The 16405-nt window shown below is 39.4% G+C and overlaps 1 protein-coding gene across 4 annotated transcripts in view; it reads left to right on the plus strand.

The window, feature by feature from the left end:
• Positions 1-16405, plus strand: part of FGF14 (fibroblast growth factor 14) — a gene marked incomplete at its 5' end in the record, with an annotated part of 376843 nt that overhangs the window by 157185 nt on the left and 203253 nt on the right. For 2 of the 4 annotated variants that reach the window (XM_084223588.1, XM_084223587.1), the window contains one exon: positions 5318-5560. The exons of the other annotated variants lie outside the window; for them this stretch is intronic. In XM_084223588.1, the coding sequence (XP_084079714.1) occupies positions 5558-5560 (3 nt within the window). Of the gene's footprint in view, positions 1-5317; positions 5561-16405 lie in introns of those variants that run through there. 4 annotated transcript variants of the gene reach the window in all.

The raw sequence follows: 16405 nt of genomic DNA on the forward strand, positions 1-16405 counted from the left end.
CATTACACTGGACTTTATACTTCTGCTGCTGATGTAGGACTTGAACTTCCATTAAAACAGGAGCCTATTGAACATCTTCATCATTGTCTGGCATAAAAGCCTGCACTGTGTACACACACAATGTGGAGGTTCAAGATCAGAGACTAAGTGGAAGTATCTTGAGTTTATCAAATGCTTTCTACTCTGTGAATAAAGATATCTGGAGTCAAGCTGCCCTCACACTGCTAGTTGGTGATGCATGTGAGAATGGGATTCACAGCTGATAGCAGGACCAGAAATGGTCCTGTGGTGAAGCCTGCACTTAAGCCTATAAGCACCACAAAGTGAATTAATCAGGAGAACATATGAAGCAATAGAAAAAAATTAAATTGAATTAAAGAAAAAACGTTCATAATAGTTAACAGAGAAAATGAATGAAAATTAAATGTATTTTAACTAATTAAGATTTTAATGAAAGTACATTTAAACCACTTTTTCTCCTTCATTACAGTAGTATTTTGTATGGGATGAAGAGCTTGAAAATTTCTGGATGGTAGTCTTCAAGGATATTTATTGAGCAGACAGATTGTTTAGGCTCCTGGTTGCTATAATCTTCCATAGTGATTTGAGTTTAATGTATTTGGAAAAGATCAGGCAGCTTTCTTTTCCAGGACAAACTTTGCTCTTGCAAGTGCTGTTTTACAGATTACATTAAAGTTAATGCATTTAAAAATTGAGTTTTATAACCACAGAAGAAACAAGGTGTCCCTAGAAGAGAAGATGCAGATTTTGATGGCAATTCTTTTCCTTTCATTCATCACCAAGACAGCATTAAAGTGCAGTGGCTATGTCATTACTATTCTAATTACATGAGGGGCGAAGAAACACAGACCCAACATTCTGATCACAGATCAACTCTTGAAATTACCAGTGGCCTTTACATTGTAAGATCATTTTTTTCATGTTTAATGTGGAGAACAATAGGTCTGTTTTATTAATTTTCCTTTGTCTATGATTTGGAAAACCACAGAAAAATTATTTTGTAACTGTGAAGTATTTTCAGCTTTCACAAAGCATGGTGCTATAGAGTGTTGGATAGAATAGGAAAGAACCCTCCCTTTGCATCGAGCTGCTGTCAAAGAGCCTTTCAAAGAGGCTGCTGTCATTAAGGATGAGAATACTGACATTTGAAAGCCCTCTTACCTGCTGATGCAGGGAAGTGCAGAGTGACTTCTCGCTTCCTCAGCCATGCCCAGCTGCCTTCACTTAGCATAGACACCCTTGTCTTTCAGCTTAGCAGAAAAAGAAAAATGGCATAAAGGGAAAAACCTTGGTCACTAAAGTTTACCCTAAATACGTATGTGGATTTTTGAATACGTAGCAGCTGTTTAGTTACTTGTCTGTCATCCTGCTGCTTCACTGTGTCCCCCAGACAGGGGCAGTGAGAAAAGCCCAGGGCACCACGGGTGCCTTCGGGGAGTTGCCCACAGCCCATGAGGATCTCTTGTGCTGAGGGCAAAGGCTCTGCTTGCAGCCCAGCGTTCAGCCACCTGCAAATGCCCTGAGCCCCAGCAGGAACACTCGTGTCGTGTCTCTCCTCTTTTCCCCAGTCTTCCATGGCACTGCCACGGGCTTATTCTGGTGCCATCTCACTTCAGCCATGTATTCCTTCCTCCCTTAAAGAAGTGAGTGTCAAAGTCATCAGTAAAAGAGCAATAATAAAGGGTGGGGTCAGCCCAAAAGAGAAGCTGCAGTTGGCAGCTGGTTGGTTGCTGTTTGTTCAGAACAGGATCATCTTCACACAGGCAGGCTCAACTTTTCACTGCTGTCCTCATACCTTCTGTGGTCCAGCAATTTACAGAGCCTTTGAGAAAGATTATCAATTTTAATGCAAATACTGGGGTAAACCAGCAATTTAAGTTCAACTGTGACACTATTATTACTACTAGCTGGCTTCATTTAAACTGGCTTTTGTTCTGTGCTATTTTAAAAACTCTTAGTAACTTCAAATGCTAAATTACAGGTGCTATTACTGATTTTTTAAGCTGTTCAGTTACACTAACATTGCAATTCTTAAAATATTCCAGTCTAATTTTACCATTGAGATGAAGTTTGGGTTGTAACTCCACGAGAATCAGTTCTGGAAAAGCAGAAACCAGGGTAGGTTGCAAGCAGTTCCTATCAAGCAGCCATTCAGATAACTGCAGCATCAATTGCTTTGCAAAAAGCCAAATTGTTATTTTCAATAACTACCTCCTGTACACTATGTTTGCTAGTTGCAAAATCGAGTAATAAATAGTCATCCAAGGCTGATGATTTTTATACTGAAAAAAGACATGGAAAGACTGATTTCTTTTTCATGTTGTATGTACTTTGAGGAAATTAGTTTTAAAGAATTTACTGTATAAAATTGTCTTCCTGCTCTTAAACACAGAAGAGTAATTTTGAGAGATATTTCAGATATTGAAATAAATAGATTTCTAATGATGCTAAGCATTTTTATCTAAACTCCTTTAGCAGTCACAGGAATTATGGGCAATGCAGAATGCTCTGTCTCTTTTTCCTTACTACCCTAACACATAATTTTGTGTGTATGAATGGTATATGAACATTCTTGGTTATAAGAAATGTAAAATTTTTCAACAGAACCAATGGACATTTACAACAGCATCTATGATATTTTGCTTTTCCTTCACTCATGTATTAATTTCTCATTCAGATGGTGCAAATGTCTTGGCATACTGGAATATCATTGTGAAACTCAAGGAATTTACATGAAGTCATATTGCTTCCCTTGAAATATAGAAACAAACCTATACCAGCCCTACTTTCTATGGAAAAGGAAAAAAAACAAACAAACACCCCCAATAACAGACCAATTAAAAAATACAGATTTATACATCCATGACTAAAAGCTGCTTTTGTCCTTGTAATTCTGTGGCCATGGGTTTTGGCAGCCTAACAGCACAAGGTGGAGTGACAGTGTTTACTGGCCTGAAAACCAGACTCCAGATCCTTTCATCACTCTTTGATACACTGGTTAATTACATAAGCTGGGTCATTGAACTAGTACTTCATAACCATTGGGCTAATAATAGTGGGTCACAACCCTTTCTTAGCCTCACTTGGGCATTCATGGGATTTCTGAGGTTTTGGATCCAAACATAAATGTATCAATCCTTCTACAGCAACTTATCTTGAGCGTATGTGTGCCAACTCCTCTTGCCACTCATCCCTGGGGTGTTTCAGCTGGTGCTTTCACTGCCACTCACCACTGTGTAACCAAGATTGCTGCAGGGCTTTCTGTTGCTGCATTACCCCTGCCCAAGCAATTATTACTGAGATCCAGACTAAGATAATTTTCTCAGCCAGAGATCATTACTTAAACTGTCATTTTTCTCCTGTCTTGCTGCATACAATACCATCACCCCTACCCAAAGACTTGTCAAGCTGTGTTGTGTCAGGCACCCAGTGTGTTTCAAGACATCAGCAACAGCAGCAAACTCTCTCAACAAGCTAGAACCACTCCTTACATCTACAGTGAGATCAGTTCTATAAGTATCTCCTGGCTAATTATACCTGAATCTGCTGTCTTCCAAAGGGTTGAGCAAGTGATTCTGCCCAATCTAAAAGTCTAAATATTCCTCAGATAGTGGAGCTGCAAGTGTTGCTTTCATATTGCTGGAGATCACCTACTCTTGGTTTCAATGCTTGACTCTTGAGATCGTCTCTTTGATTTCTAGAGTGCAGTTTTGCCAACTTATGCATGAATGTGGTTCGTGGTTTCTTATTCCATTTGGCTGTGTCTTCTCCTGGGCATTCAATTTTTAATTTGAAGCACAATTATTCTAATTCCAATGCCATCTTCTTGACTCATGCAGAATTCTTGGGAAAATAAAAATACAAAAACCCCTCCGTGCTATCCTGCAGTGAAGCCCCATATACAGAACTGCAGGGGTCCATCTTGTCTTTACTTTCCACTTTCTTGAGCATCTTCAGGGCCTGTATGACCACACATTAAAATTGCTTCTATCTTTAACTTTTGTACATATTTGCTTTTTCCTTTTTTATTAGGTTCCTTGGGGTGTGTTCCCTCCTGGAGTGTATTCCCAGCCCTGTCAACCTGCCCTTCTGAATCCAGACTGTTTGTGTTAGCAGGGTTCAAAGGACCCATAATCACGTGCAAGGGAGGAGTGAATCCTCCAGCGCTGAGGTTTTGAATGTTAACTCACCCTAACTGGACTGCATCTCCCTCTGGCACCCATCTAATAACCACAGACAATAGTTGCATTTAACATGTGACTGTGGACCCATATGGCTTTTGTTCTTTCAAAAAAAGCCCTGCAGACACCATTTCCAGCTGCTTTAACACATCTCATCTCTGGCTGTGTGCACAGTTAATTTGCTGTGGCTGGTGTCTCATGTGGGTTGCACATGAACCATTTTGTGGCTGCACGGGCTATTTCAGGCAGGTGATTTTGATCTGCATTGGTCAGATGGGAGTGATTTGTTTTCACAAGGAGCAATACCAGGTGGAGAGGGATCATTCTGAACCCCTCTGTGCCATGCATCAAGACCCTGCTAGCTGTCCTCTGATTTTTACTGCTCTACCTATTTTACTCGTCATTTCTGTGTAAACTTCTCAGTTATCTTCCTGTGAGAATTGTGATCCTCACCTCCTCTCCTATTCACTCTGTTTTATCCAGCACCACTTGTAAGAGTTACCTTACCCAGCTCAGTTCTTTTTTCCTCTCACATTGTGTGATATCTGGAACTTGTTTCTTTGGTCTTTGCTCCCACCCTCACCACCCTCTCCTAGCCCTTCTGCAGCGAAGGTACACTCCCCAGCCTTGTATTCCCCAGTGTGATCCCCACAGCATTTTTTTCCTGCCCTAATGCCCTGCTCTTATCTTCACATTGCTCTCACTAGCTGCCCAACATTCCTCCAGCTCAGGCCACCCTCCCTGTTAACTCCTGCCTTCCCATAAACAATCCACTCCTCCCAAGACTCTCAGAAACTTACTTAAAACACTATTAGAAGGCTCACATGTCTAGGCATGAGGATACAAATGCACTGCCTGTTCATCTAGCACAGGAGCCATGGTAGTCTCTCTCCTTCAAAGGCCATGGCTGCACCTACTGCTGGATTTGAAAAGTCCTTCACAGTCCTGTTTTGGCATACGTGGCACGGGTTATGACCTTTTTACCAACTTGGTATTTGAGTGTTCTTGTTCACTGTGTGTGACAGTGATACAATTTCTATTTCTGCTCCGCTCAGGCTCCCACATTCTTGCTCTTATAGCCTTGGTTGGTGAGTTCTCTGCATTCTCTACCAACTTGTCACATGAAAAAAGAGGTCTGCTGGTGTTTGCAGGACTCACCTGGTGCAGAGTGGGTGAAAAAGAACAGGACTGATTTTTTTTATTTCTTTTACTAAACAAAATTGAAAGAAACAGATAATTGCTAGCGTTTGTGTTGCACTAGGCATTTTTGGGGGTTACGTTCATGTGTTTCAATATGCACAAAGCCTCAGGGAGGAGACGATTAAAGAAGAAACAATTTGCAGCTGGAATCGCACATGGTAGGTGGGCTCTTCTGTCCGGTGCTCATTGTGGTGTCTGTGTACTATTTCACCTTCATTTTGCTCTTTGTATAGTCCTGTTTCACTGGAAAACATTCTTTATGTTGTCTAATCAAGTTGCTCTTTTAGCACAATTCACTTTTCATACAGTTATGTGTACACACCTATATTATGCATTGGTGAAATGCTGTTTTGTAAGGTGGCCTTACTTTTGCAGCAACTTTCTAACCTACTCATATCTCAAAGCATTTAGTACCACTAATTCTTTAAGACCCCAAGAGTCCATGACATCTGCAGTGGAAATAGTCATGGTCAGCAGCACTAACCAGGATTTCCTGTGCTGGACATTGTCCACTTGCAGTAAAAATTAAGTGGAACTGAAGTGGTTTGCAGGGTCTTTTAGCTGCATCATGAGAACTGTAATTGCATTCCTCATTTAAAGCTTTTGAATATTAACAAATCTGTCAAGAAATTAAAGCTCTTATGGAGTTTCATTAATTCTTTCTTTACCAGGGAGGAGCTTGGGAGGGAAACTACAAGTAAAATGGCTCTAAAGTAAGAAGAAAAAAGTTGGGTTTACTTTGAGTTCTGTTGTGAGGCTCTAATGATTGTGGAGGAGGGTTATCTATTGATTGTTAGTCCTATAACCAGCTCTACAGGGGTCCTGCTTATGAGCATTGCCTCACAAAAGTAAATTTCATCATGTTTTTTATCTTGTCTGTGTGCAGTTTCCCATTCAGTTTTATCAAGATTGAGCAAACTTACGGAATTAGTGGATTGAACAAAATTTCCCATGTATGGAAGCAGTTTCTGTTTTTTGTTGCTTGCCATCACAACAATCTTTGGCTTACTCTTAGCAAATATCCTCTGTAATGTGCTGGTTTTCAGCTGTTCCTAATAGACCTAAACTTGTTAAGACATAGTTTTGTGTTCTCTTCCTGCCAGTCTTGACAAGGCATATACACTGAATTTGCCTTGTATTTTACGCATGCTTTGGTCAGACAAACTGATTTTATCTCTCTCCTTTTTTCCTACATTTATTTTTTTAAGTTGATGAATGTGCCATTCTGGAAGCCTAAGGCTATTCCACACCCCTTTCCCACTTGCAACTGAAATATTGGGAGTAATTCACCAGAGATTATTCCTTGCTGGTTTGCTTTGTAGGACCCCCAGGAATCTTACTGGTGTTTGTGGGTTGAAGAAACTGCAATGCATGTCTCAGTTTACCAGAGCTTTCTGATTTATGGTGGTTCAGGTTCACCAGGTAACACAATTTGATTTGGGAATTCCAAAGTAATAGAGAAATTGCTACGAATCAGATAACTTGGTCATCTTAACCAGCCACAGATTAAAACAAAAATATTAGAAAAGGGAAGATATTGTTGATGAAAATTATAATTTAAAAATTGCACATATTACTATGGAAATTAGTATGGTTTACTACTTAACTGTTTAATGCTGGCTAATCTGTGAGGGTTGACATTTAAAGTTCTTAGGATCAGGAATGATGTAGTACTGCCAATGGAGAAGCTGTTAATCTAGAATCTCCTCCTTTCTTTTGAGAGAAAAGAGAAAGTCTAGACACAGAGAAGGTTAATATAGCTTATTCCTTATTAATTCTCTGTGCTTCTTGCCTTTATATCCCTGCTGCTCAAGACAGAATGCCTTTTCCTTCTGAGGTTTCCTTATGGAAGTTAATATTATAAATTTAAAAGGAGCCTTGTGAATGGGCACAAAGAGGTCACAAGAACTAGGAGAATTTTTATTGCTTTTTTCATTTATTTTCTGTGTTTTTGTGAGAAGAGATTCACATGTGTGTTGCATGGTTTGCATTCATGACTTTTAGTTGAAGGTGGCTTTGAATTTTAGGTGGATTTATCATATGCATAATCTCACATGAGTCTAGCAACATGTCTGAAATCTGTTTCATTCTCTCTCCAACCCATGCATTTTAAACATGATACACAAATGAGTATTGACACTGAGAAGTCAAGCCTGGATTGGTTTGCACCTTGTAGTCCTGTTTAATTTTGTATAACATTCTGAAAACAAAAGGTATCCTTTCACGATGCATCTGCCTAAAAAACTAATGATTCAAAGCGTGCCAGCAGGGACTTTGTTCTGAAAACTGAAGCTTGCTGTTAAAATTTGCCAGACTATTCCTTATAAAAACAAACAAACACAAAAACAAAATGCAAAAAAGGCAGAATACCTGCAGTCATTATCAGAAGTGTGTGAATTTCAGATAGCATTTGCATAATCTTTCCTTATGGAAAAAAAGGGTATATGTTTCTTGGTTGTGGTAGACAATGACTCTCAAAAATTTTGTTCTGTTTTACTGTTGGAATATTCTCTTACAGGCAGAATATCTGCTAGCACTTTATAAAATATTCTGCTGTACATGCATTAAATGTACTTCTCTTCATTGAGTATGCCACCATCATTGGTTTAATAGAAGCACTATAATTTGAACTCTTCAAACAGCTCATTTGATTTTATTTCTTTTTAATAACCTTGAACTTCACACTTTCTTCTTTTGATTTTGCTTGGTTTCATTTTTTAGTTAGTTTGCTTCTTCTGTTGCATTGGCAAACAGCCTCAATGTTTCCTCACATTGACTGCAAAGGTTATTGGTCCATCAAGGCTTTTACGTGATACCAGCAAATTCCTAGAGGTTCACCTTAAAAAACAAAAGACAGCTTCAAGAAACTACTTGAGTGTACTTAATTGGAGATGTGAGAACAAATTCTGGTTACAGACAGAAACTCTGACAGTGTTGGTTTTCCATCCAAGCCCTTGGTATTTTCTCATAGCATGCACACTCCTCCCATACAGCAATAAATGTTTAACTTTATTTCATTCAGTTTCAAAGGATCTAGCTGTTGCCCTCATTCTACAGGTTCTCTAGATAATGATGTATAATATCTGGGTAAACAGAAGCCCAGGACAAGAAACTGAAAAAAAAAAAAAAAAAAAAAAAAAGGGCAACATAGTATTTTCAGGAAGGAATGTTTGTTTCCACACTGGTTAAGGCTTAACATCAGAAAACCCCAAAACACCTAAAACCTCACAGACTGTGTTCAGAATGTTTATAGCTGTTAACCAAGAGTTTAGCTATGATATTTTTTTAGGCTGGGCAGGTGAATGGTGCCCCAGCGTTTCCCTCTTATTAAAGTTTGCCTTATTTAATTAGCCTGGCTAATGATGTCATCATAGCTCTGCATCTTTCAGCATATTTCTTCCTTTGGCTTTGAATTCAACTCAGAAATTCCCCTACAAACCTTCCTATATGTGATATTTTTTCTATATGCTCTGATATTTGCCTTTACTTGTTTTCACCAGAAAGCATTAGAAGTAAGAATTTTTACCATTAATGGCTAAAAATAAATTGTTATATATTCCTCTCTCATATCTAGATACTAGTTTATTTGTAGTAAACTAAATTAGGGGAAAAAAAAGAAAAAAAAACACCACCACCCCAGTAACAACAACAAAAAACAACAAAAAAACAAACAACAACAACAAAAAACCAAAAACAAACCCCAACACTCCTCCCCCCAAAAAAACCCCAAAAACCAAACCAACAAAAAAATGCAAACAAAAAAACAACAACAACAACAACAAAAAAAAAAACCACAAAAAAAAGCCCAAAAAACACCCAATGAAAACAAGAATACAAATCTTAGTCTTTCCCAGGTGCCTTCTGAAATGCTGTTGACAATGAGGACAGCAGCCTCCTGGGTGGGCAACAAGCTGATCCTGTGTTTGTGCTTTAGCCTTCCCAGCAAGCCTGAGCCTGTGGCAGCTTACAACCTGCATGGCATATTGGATAGGGTTGTGGGCCCTTTTATAATTTTAATATATACTGCAGCTCTGCCTCATGGAGGCTGCAGCAGAGTCCACCTCTGCATCTGAGCAGTCAGGTTCTCAGAATGTATGCATGTAGTTACTTTGCAAGGAAATGCTTTATCTCCTCAAATCTCTACTACATGTCACAGCTTTGGTAATGAAAGTAACTTTTTTCCACTTTTTTTTTTGCCCCAGTAAGCATTTTGCTCCTCTTTCTTAATGTATGATCACTGTGAAGATATCTCTTTGCAGTTATTTTTGAAGATATCTCATATTTCCTCCTGGTTTCTGACAGGGAGAAATCTATAATGGGAGTTTGTAGAAAATTTGATTCATTGCTGTGTTACTCTGCCTAAAACCACTCTAACTCTGTCGAGCAAAATGGAATTGGACTGATTCCTGGGAAAATTGCTGGTATAAGAGTCATGTGAAACTAGGGTGGTGCAGCAATACATCAGACTTATTCTCTTTTCAGTTGTTTTCCTGCATTGGTGTTGATGCTGCTCCTAGTGGTGCACTTAGTAACTCCTGCCATTCTGAAGGCTATCTTTGTAGATTTCCTGGGTGCCTACAATGAACTTTTGAGCCATCTAGTAAAATGCACTGTGGTTTGTTATTTACATGGCATTTAACTATGCCTTCATAAACTTCAGTAATATAATGGAGACCAACACTTTCTGATGAGCAGCACACTGAAACCAAATTTTACAGCATGCTGTATCCAACTGCTAAAGAAAAGGAGTTGATATCTAACTGTTGGGGACTTCCACTACAAAGTAACAAAGTTAATTCTTACTTTTGCCCTGTGTGATTTCTTGCTTTCTGGTTTTTTGGGTTTTTTTTGTTTATTTATTTTGTTTTTTGTTTTGGTTTTTTTTGTTTTTTTGGTTTTTTTCAAGAAGCACAGTCAATCTCAGCAGTTGCTATGGACAGTACCATCAACTTTGAACTTTTAACCTTAATTCTCTTGCCATTTCTGGTTTAGATAGTTTGTCTTTGTGGACATTCTATTCTATTCTGAGGCCTTTATTACTTCAAATTACAGGAATAGAAGTGCTGGGAATGGAGTCATATTGACAAGTTCCCCAACATAACATACAAAGGATTAAGGCAAAGCTGTTAATTTTCTCTGCTTCCATTGATGCAATTTGGAATCATCATGATGCTGGCAAAGGAGACTATTTAACGACATTGTTCTGTTGCTATTTATAAATGAGATCTCATTTAAATTTAGAACACAGAACCTTCCTGGGTGGAAAACTGCCATCTTGTGTATCCACACGCAGTGCAGTGCAAGGGATCCGATCTGATTGCTGTCAATATTGCTGCTGCCATACAAACAGCAGTAATGGCAACAGCACTGAGCTGTCCCTAGGGCTCAGTTCTGTGCCCTTGTCACTTCTGAACCTGTGCCCTCAGCAGCACGTGGAGTTTTACAGAGAATATGTGTTTAAATATTTTAGTGTTCATCAGAAGTTATGGGGCATCTGTTGTTTGTACTGAGGTACATCAGAGCTCTGAGGGGTGCGTCCCAGCTACACCCAGGCAGCACCTTGGGGTGCATGGAGGATGGCTACTTTTCATTCCTCTTCTCTTCTCCTGCCAGCCCTCTCGTTCTGCCCCTGGAAAGCCAGCTGTGCTAAGGAGAGGTGGGCATGTGAGGAGCACTGGGTCTTTTCTGAGCCAGCACTGCAGTTTTGGTGTAACTTAGGGAATCTTAGTGTTTGCCTGGCTGCCAGTGATAGAAACATAGCCTAAAAAGTAAGAGCTGCTGCTTTGGTGCAAAGTCACAGAGAGGAAATACTGTTTCTAAGTAGGACTATTTGTAGCTCAAATAGTCAGTTCCTCTCATTCTGTGGAAGTCTCACTAGTGTATGTAAGACTTGAAGTCCTGAATTCAGCTCTGCTTTTGCTATTCCAAATTCTTGTCATTTGCTAAAAGTAGTGATCTTCATCCATGTAGAGCAGGCAATCCTTGCACTTGCCGTGATTTTTCAAGGATATAGTAGAAGCATCCAACAAAATCCTGTTTGTCCTTCTAGTTGCCACTTTTATCTAAGTGAAGATAAGGAAGAGTACATTTATGAAGACTTATGACAGATCTTTGTCTGATCTGTAATTTCAGAATGCTAGATAGAATGCTATCACTGTCAGATTCAAAGCATCTCACATTTGAAAACATTGCTTCATAAAAATTTCTTGAAGTGGTGATTTGCCCCAAATAAGAGATACAAGAGGAAAGAGATACAGGAGAGAAGAGAGAATCAGAAAAATCAAGTTATCCAGGCATTTTGAGCCACATTTGTTCCATGTGGGAGAGATGGCTTGTCCCAAGTCTAAACTTAAGTATCAGGTATGAAGTAATTGATATTCAACAGTGGTTACATGAAAAGGGTACAGTTACATAAATCACAATAATTTGACCACCTTGGATTAACAAATTACTGCCTGCCAACGAAGCAGCACTAATGTGCCATGTAAAAGTCATGAAGATGATTTTTTTACAGTCAGTGTAAGTTTATTATAATTATTCTTGGAAAACGTAATAAAAAAGCTGCATTAATATTCAACTTCTGTTGACTTGAATTCTTAAGACGTCACAAATTGCTTATGTGTAAATCCATAATATCAGTCTGTCCTTTTTCTTTAAATAAATTCTACTTTTATATGAGAGTTCAAATGGCAGAAACTGCTGTTTGCATTATTACAGAATGGCTTTTCTACTTTTTGACTGTTGCAGCTGTAGAGATATTGCATTTGTAAAATGATAAGAATGATAAGAATAAAAAGAAAATCATTTCCATGCTTGGAAGGAATTTTCAGGAGACAGGGATGTGCTCTAACTCCACCACTAGTATGCATTTTTTGTTTGTTCAGTATTGGAAAGGGAAATAATTACAGGTATTTCTGAAAATTATATACTTGCACTGCTGTAATTGACTTTGCTGTGGAAGCTTACAGTGGACATCGTGGATATTCCTACTTTTCAGGCTTTTACGTGCATTTGAAACACTCTAAAGCTAGAATGGCAAAACCTAAGTTCAAAATCAAGAATTCAAGACCTGTTTGAACAAACAGAACAGCTGGTGAAATCTTGTACTACAGGGATCAGTTAAAAAATTTCTATTTTTTAGAATAGACCCAGGACTTTACCTCTAACTTAAACTTCAGAAACTGTACTGAGGATAAGTGTAACTTCTACTTTACTAAACCTATTCCAAGTTACCTACTTCACTGGCTGGTCATAACTGCTAGTTTATTAATCAGTAAGTGATAATAAACTGTGAAGACTTTGAAAGACCTGAAAACTTCTTTCTAACTCTGGAACACCAAAAATATTTCCTTAGTTTCAGCCTCTCTTTTTAGAGTGTCACACCACAAATTCATATCTTTGCCAGAAGCACAGGCTTTTGTACTGTTGAAATGTGCCTCCTGGCACTGATGGCTGCAGAAGATGTTCAGATACTGCTTGGTTTGAACCATTTTTCTTTTGGAAGGGGGTTTCCTCTGGTTTAAGTGGCATGTCATAAAGGTCTAAGGGCTTAGCTGCAGGATTTGTCCACACCCATCCAGTTTTGTGATGTGCACCTTTTTTTGTTCATGGTTCATTACAAAGTCCCTCTTTTTGAGAACAGATGTGGAGATGAAGGCAGATGGTGAGATGTGATGTTCAGCACAGCTCAAGTCACAGTGCAGCAGAGTCTCCTTGCACTTTTGTCTGCTCACATTTCAATAATTGTAAATAGGACTTTATCATTCCAAAATGTGGTGAACCTTCTTCCTGAAAATCTGCTGACAAGTCATGAAAAGGTCTTCCCACCCTTTGTCACGGGTAGGAGTGGGAGCTTCAGACAAAGTTAGTTAGAGAAGCCCTGCTGTTGAACCATGAGGTGCAGAAAGGAGCTCTTTGCCTTTTTAACTCATTCTGAGAGAGGAGCCTGGGTCCAATCAGCCACAAACTGTCAGTGGTTTAAGGAACCTTGTCCTGCAGGATTAAAGATGGCAAATCAGTTATATTTTTATAAAATCAATTATTTATCATGACAAATGATTAGACAAAAGATGTCAGTCAGAATTATTTAGCTCTCAGTATAAAAGCTGAAACTACCAGTAGCGTATAGTAAGTTGTAGTATAGAGCACTATATCAAAGCAATTTTATCAATGCAGTTACACTAAAGCTAGCAAAAAGAAACCATTGTATTAACTAGAGATCTGTGTAACTCACCCAGTCAGATAAAGTTTAAGATGACAGGAAAAAGTGAAACTCTATACCTGTCTTTAAAAAGGGTATAAAGGAGGACCCAGGGAACTGTCAACCTGTCAGCCTCAGCCTCTGTGGCCAGAATGATCATGGAACAGATTCCTCCTAGATGCTGTGCTAAGGCACGTGGAGAACAGGGAGGTGATTGGAGACAGCCAGCACAGCTTCACAAGGGCAAGTCCTGCCTGACCAGCCCAGTGGCCTTCTGTGATGGAATGACTACATCATGGACAAGGGAAGAGCTAAAGATGTCATTTAGCTGAACTTCTGTAAAGCCTTTGACACTGTCCCCCATAACATCCTTCTCTAAATTGGAGGGATACGGATTTGATGGGTGGACTGTTGACTGGATAAGGAATTGGCCAGACAGTTGTATCCAGAGGGCAGTGGTCTATGGCTCAGAGTCCCAATTCCCATCAGAGGTCTGAATTTGGACCAGTGTTACTTAATATCTTCATAAATGACATAGGCAAAGGGACTGAGTGCACCCTCAGCAAATTTGCAGATGTCACCTAGCAGAGTGACCTAAAGGACAGGATGTGGACAAGCTCAAGAAGTAGGCCCATGTGAATCTCCTGGGGTTTAACAAGACCAAGTGCAAGGTGCTTCACCTGGGTTGGATGAGTCTTTGAACAACCTGGTCTAGTAAAAAGTGCCCCTGCTCATGGCAGGGGGGTGGAAAATAGGTGATTTTTAAGGCCCCTTCCAACCCAAGCCATTCTACAATTCTATGATTTAATGACAATGTTAGTTGTAGACAGAGAAGACAGATGACCCCCTTTTGTCTGCAGCACACCTCCATGCCTAAACAGCAAAACCACTGGTTTCCATCAGTTTTTTAAAGCTGTTCTGGAGGAATTTGATCCTCGGGGTCTATTAGTTTTGTGGCTTGGAGATTGCATCCAGTATTCATTCCTAGTTTCTAAGTACATAATCTGAAATACTACTTTGGGGTTTGAGACATTAAAAAAATCTCAGCCATTTCTGTGCAGCAGTAAAACCAGTGAAAGGGTAGGGTACAGGGGCAGAGATTTTACATAAGGTGGAAAAATGGCCCCATTGTGATGTCAGTTATATGGACAGTCCAACTAGGGAGGTAGGGAAAAGAAAATAGGGCAGCTGTAATCTGTGAAAGTAGTTTACTGACTATTGTCAAAGTCCATAAAAGAAGGTGGAATGATGGGCAGCCAGATTTGTTGAAACAGATTTTAGTTACAGACCCAGAGCAGGATGGGGAACCCAGCAGTACAGTGAAACTGAGGGGAGAAAGCATGTACAAAATTAAATAGTAATAAACAGAAATGAGAGCTGTTTTGCTGAAGTCGAATAGTAGCAGGGGTTAATAGCAATGAGGGTGAAACAAAAGTTTCAGAAAATGGATACAAACCTCTTCCATTTTATAGTAAAGTTACTAATTTGTCATGTTCAGAGATGGGGCGTGGGCAAAAATGGTGGGTTTGCCTAAGGACAAATGGGCTCCTGATGGCCACCAATATAAGCCAGGCTTGTATGAGCACTGCTCATCTTGCCATTCAATCAAGCTCCTGTGGGCTTGCCTGAATGCTGGTTTAAGTGAAACAGCATTTTAGATGAGCAAACTTATACTGAGGACCAGCCTTTCCAGGGAGTCCCAGTAGAGGGATTTATTTCACTGATCTGAAGCTTAAGTGAGAGCACCATCTATTTTTAAAGTGTGATGAGTCTCCTTCAGAACATCTGGTCATAAGTAAGCCAATAAACTTTGCCTGGTGGTGCTGGCAGCAGGGCAGGCACTCCTGGAAGAGAGTATATATGAAGTGTTCTACACCTACTTTGGAGGGGATGAACTTTCTCTGGGAGAGGTTTATTTTTTCTCTCTGGGTTTAGAAAAAACCCTGAAATATTGACACCAATGAGGGGTGTGGTTCAGGTCCAAACTGAGATGTTCAAGAAGATGCCAACAGGAGCAAGAACCTGGGCACCTGTCAGAGCCGGTGGAGAATCAGTAAATGTGCCCAGTGGAGCAGAGGGTGCTGTTCAGATGGCCAGAACTGATGGCTGCTCATGGTGAGATGACTCTCTTTCTCTCTAGTTAGTGGAGACACTCACTAGACCCTGAAACTGACTAGGTCTTGAGGTCTTACAATGAGATTACAGGAACCCAAAGTCAGGAGTCTGAATCAAGAACTGTAATCCAGCCTAACTTTTAGGTTACAGAAGCAAATTAAAGTGAATTTAGGCATAGAAGAACAATAAAAGCCCTTTTCTTTATTCCTCAGGATTTTACTTCTGCAAGATTTAGGTCTTCTCATTTCCCTGCCTTTACCATAACATTTACCTTTAACATTTCATTGCATTTCCATTGAATTAAAAATGTGCCTATAACTACAAAAGGGGGAAAAAAATAGTAACAGAATCTGTATTTTCAGATGTTGAGGTGAAAGTATGAATTACATTTAAATCAGCAGACATTCTTTTACATATTCACTTTTAAAATTTCAACAGACTTGAAACTTGTCAATTGTTACTCAGAATACATCTTCCCTTGAATGGCTTGCCTACATGCTCTGCTAGCAGGGAGGGGTTTTTCCTTCTTTTATCCTTAGTATACATTCTGGTAACTGAATGAACGATATAGCCAATTGGCAGTCTTTTCCTCTGCTTAAATATTGACTTACTACTTGAATCTGGAGCTTGGTCTGAGAATTGGGCCCCACTCTTGCAAAAGATGTATGTGTATTCTCTACATTTAATG

This window comes from Fringilla coelebs (genome assembly GCF_963513975.1).
Source record: "Fringilla coelebs genome assembly, chromosome: 2".
NCBI lineage: Eukaryota > Metazoa > Chordata > Aves > Passeriformes > Fringillidae > Fringilla > Fringilla coelebs.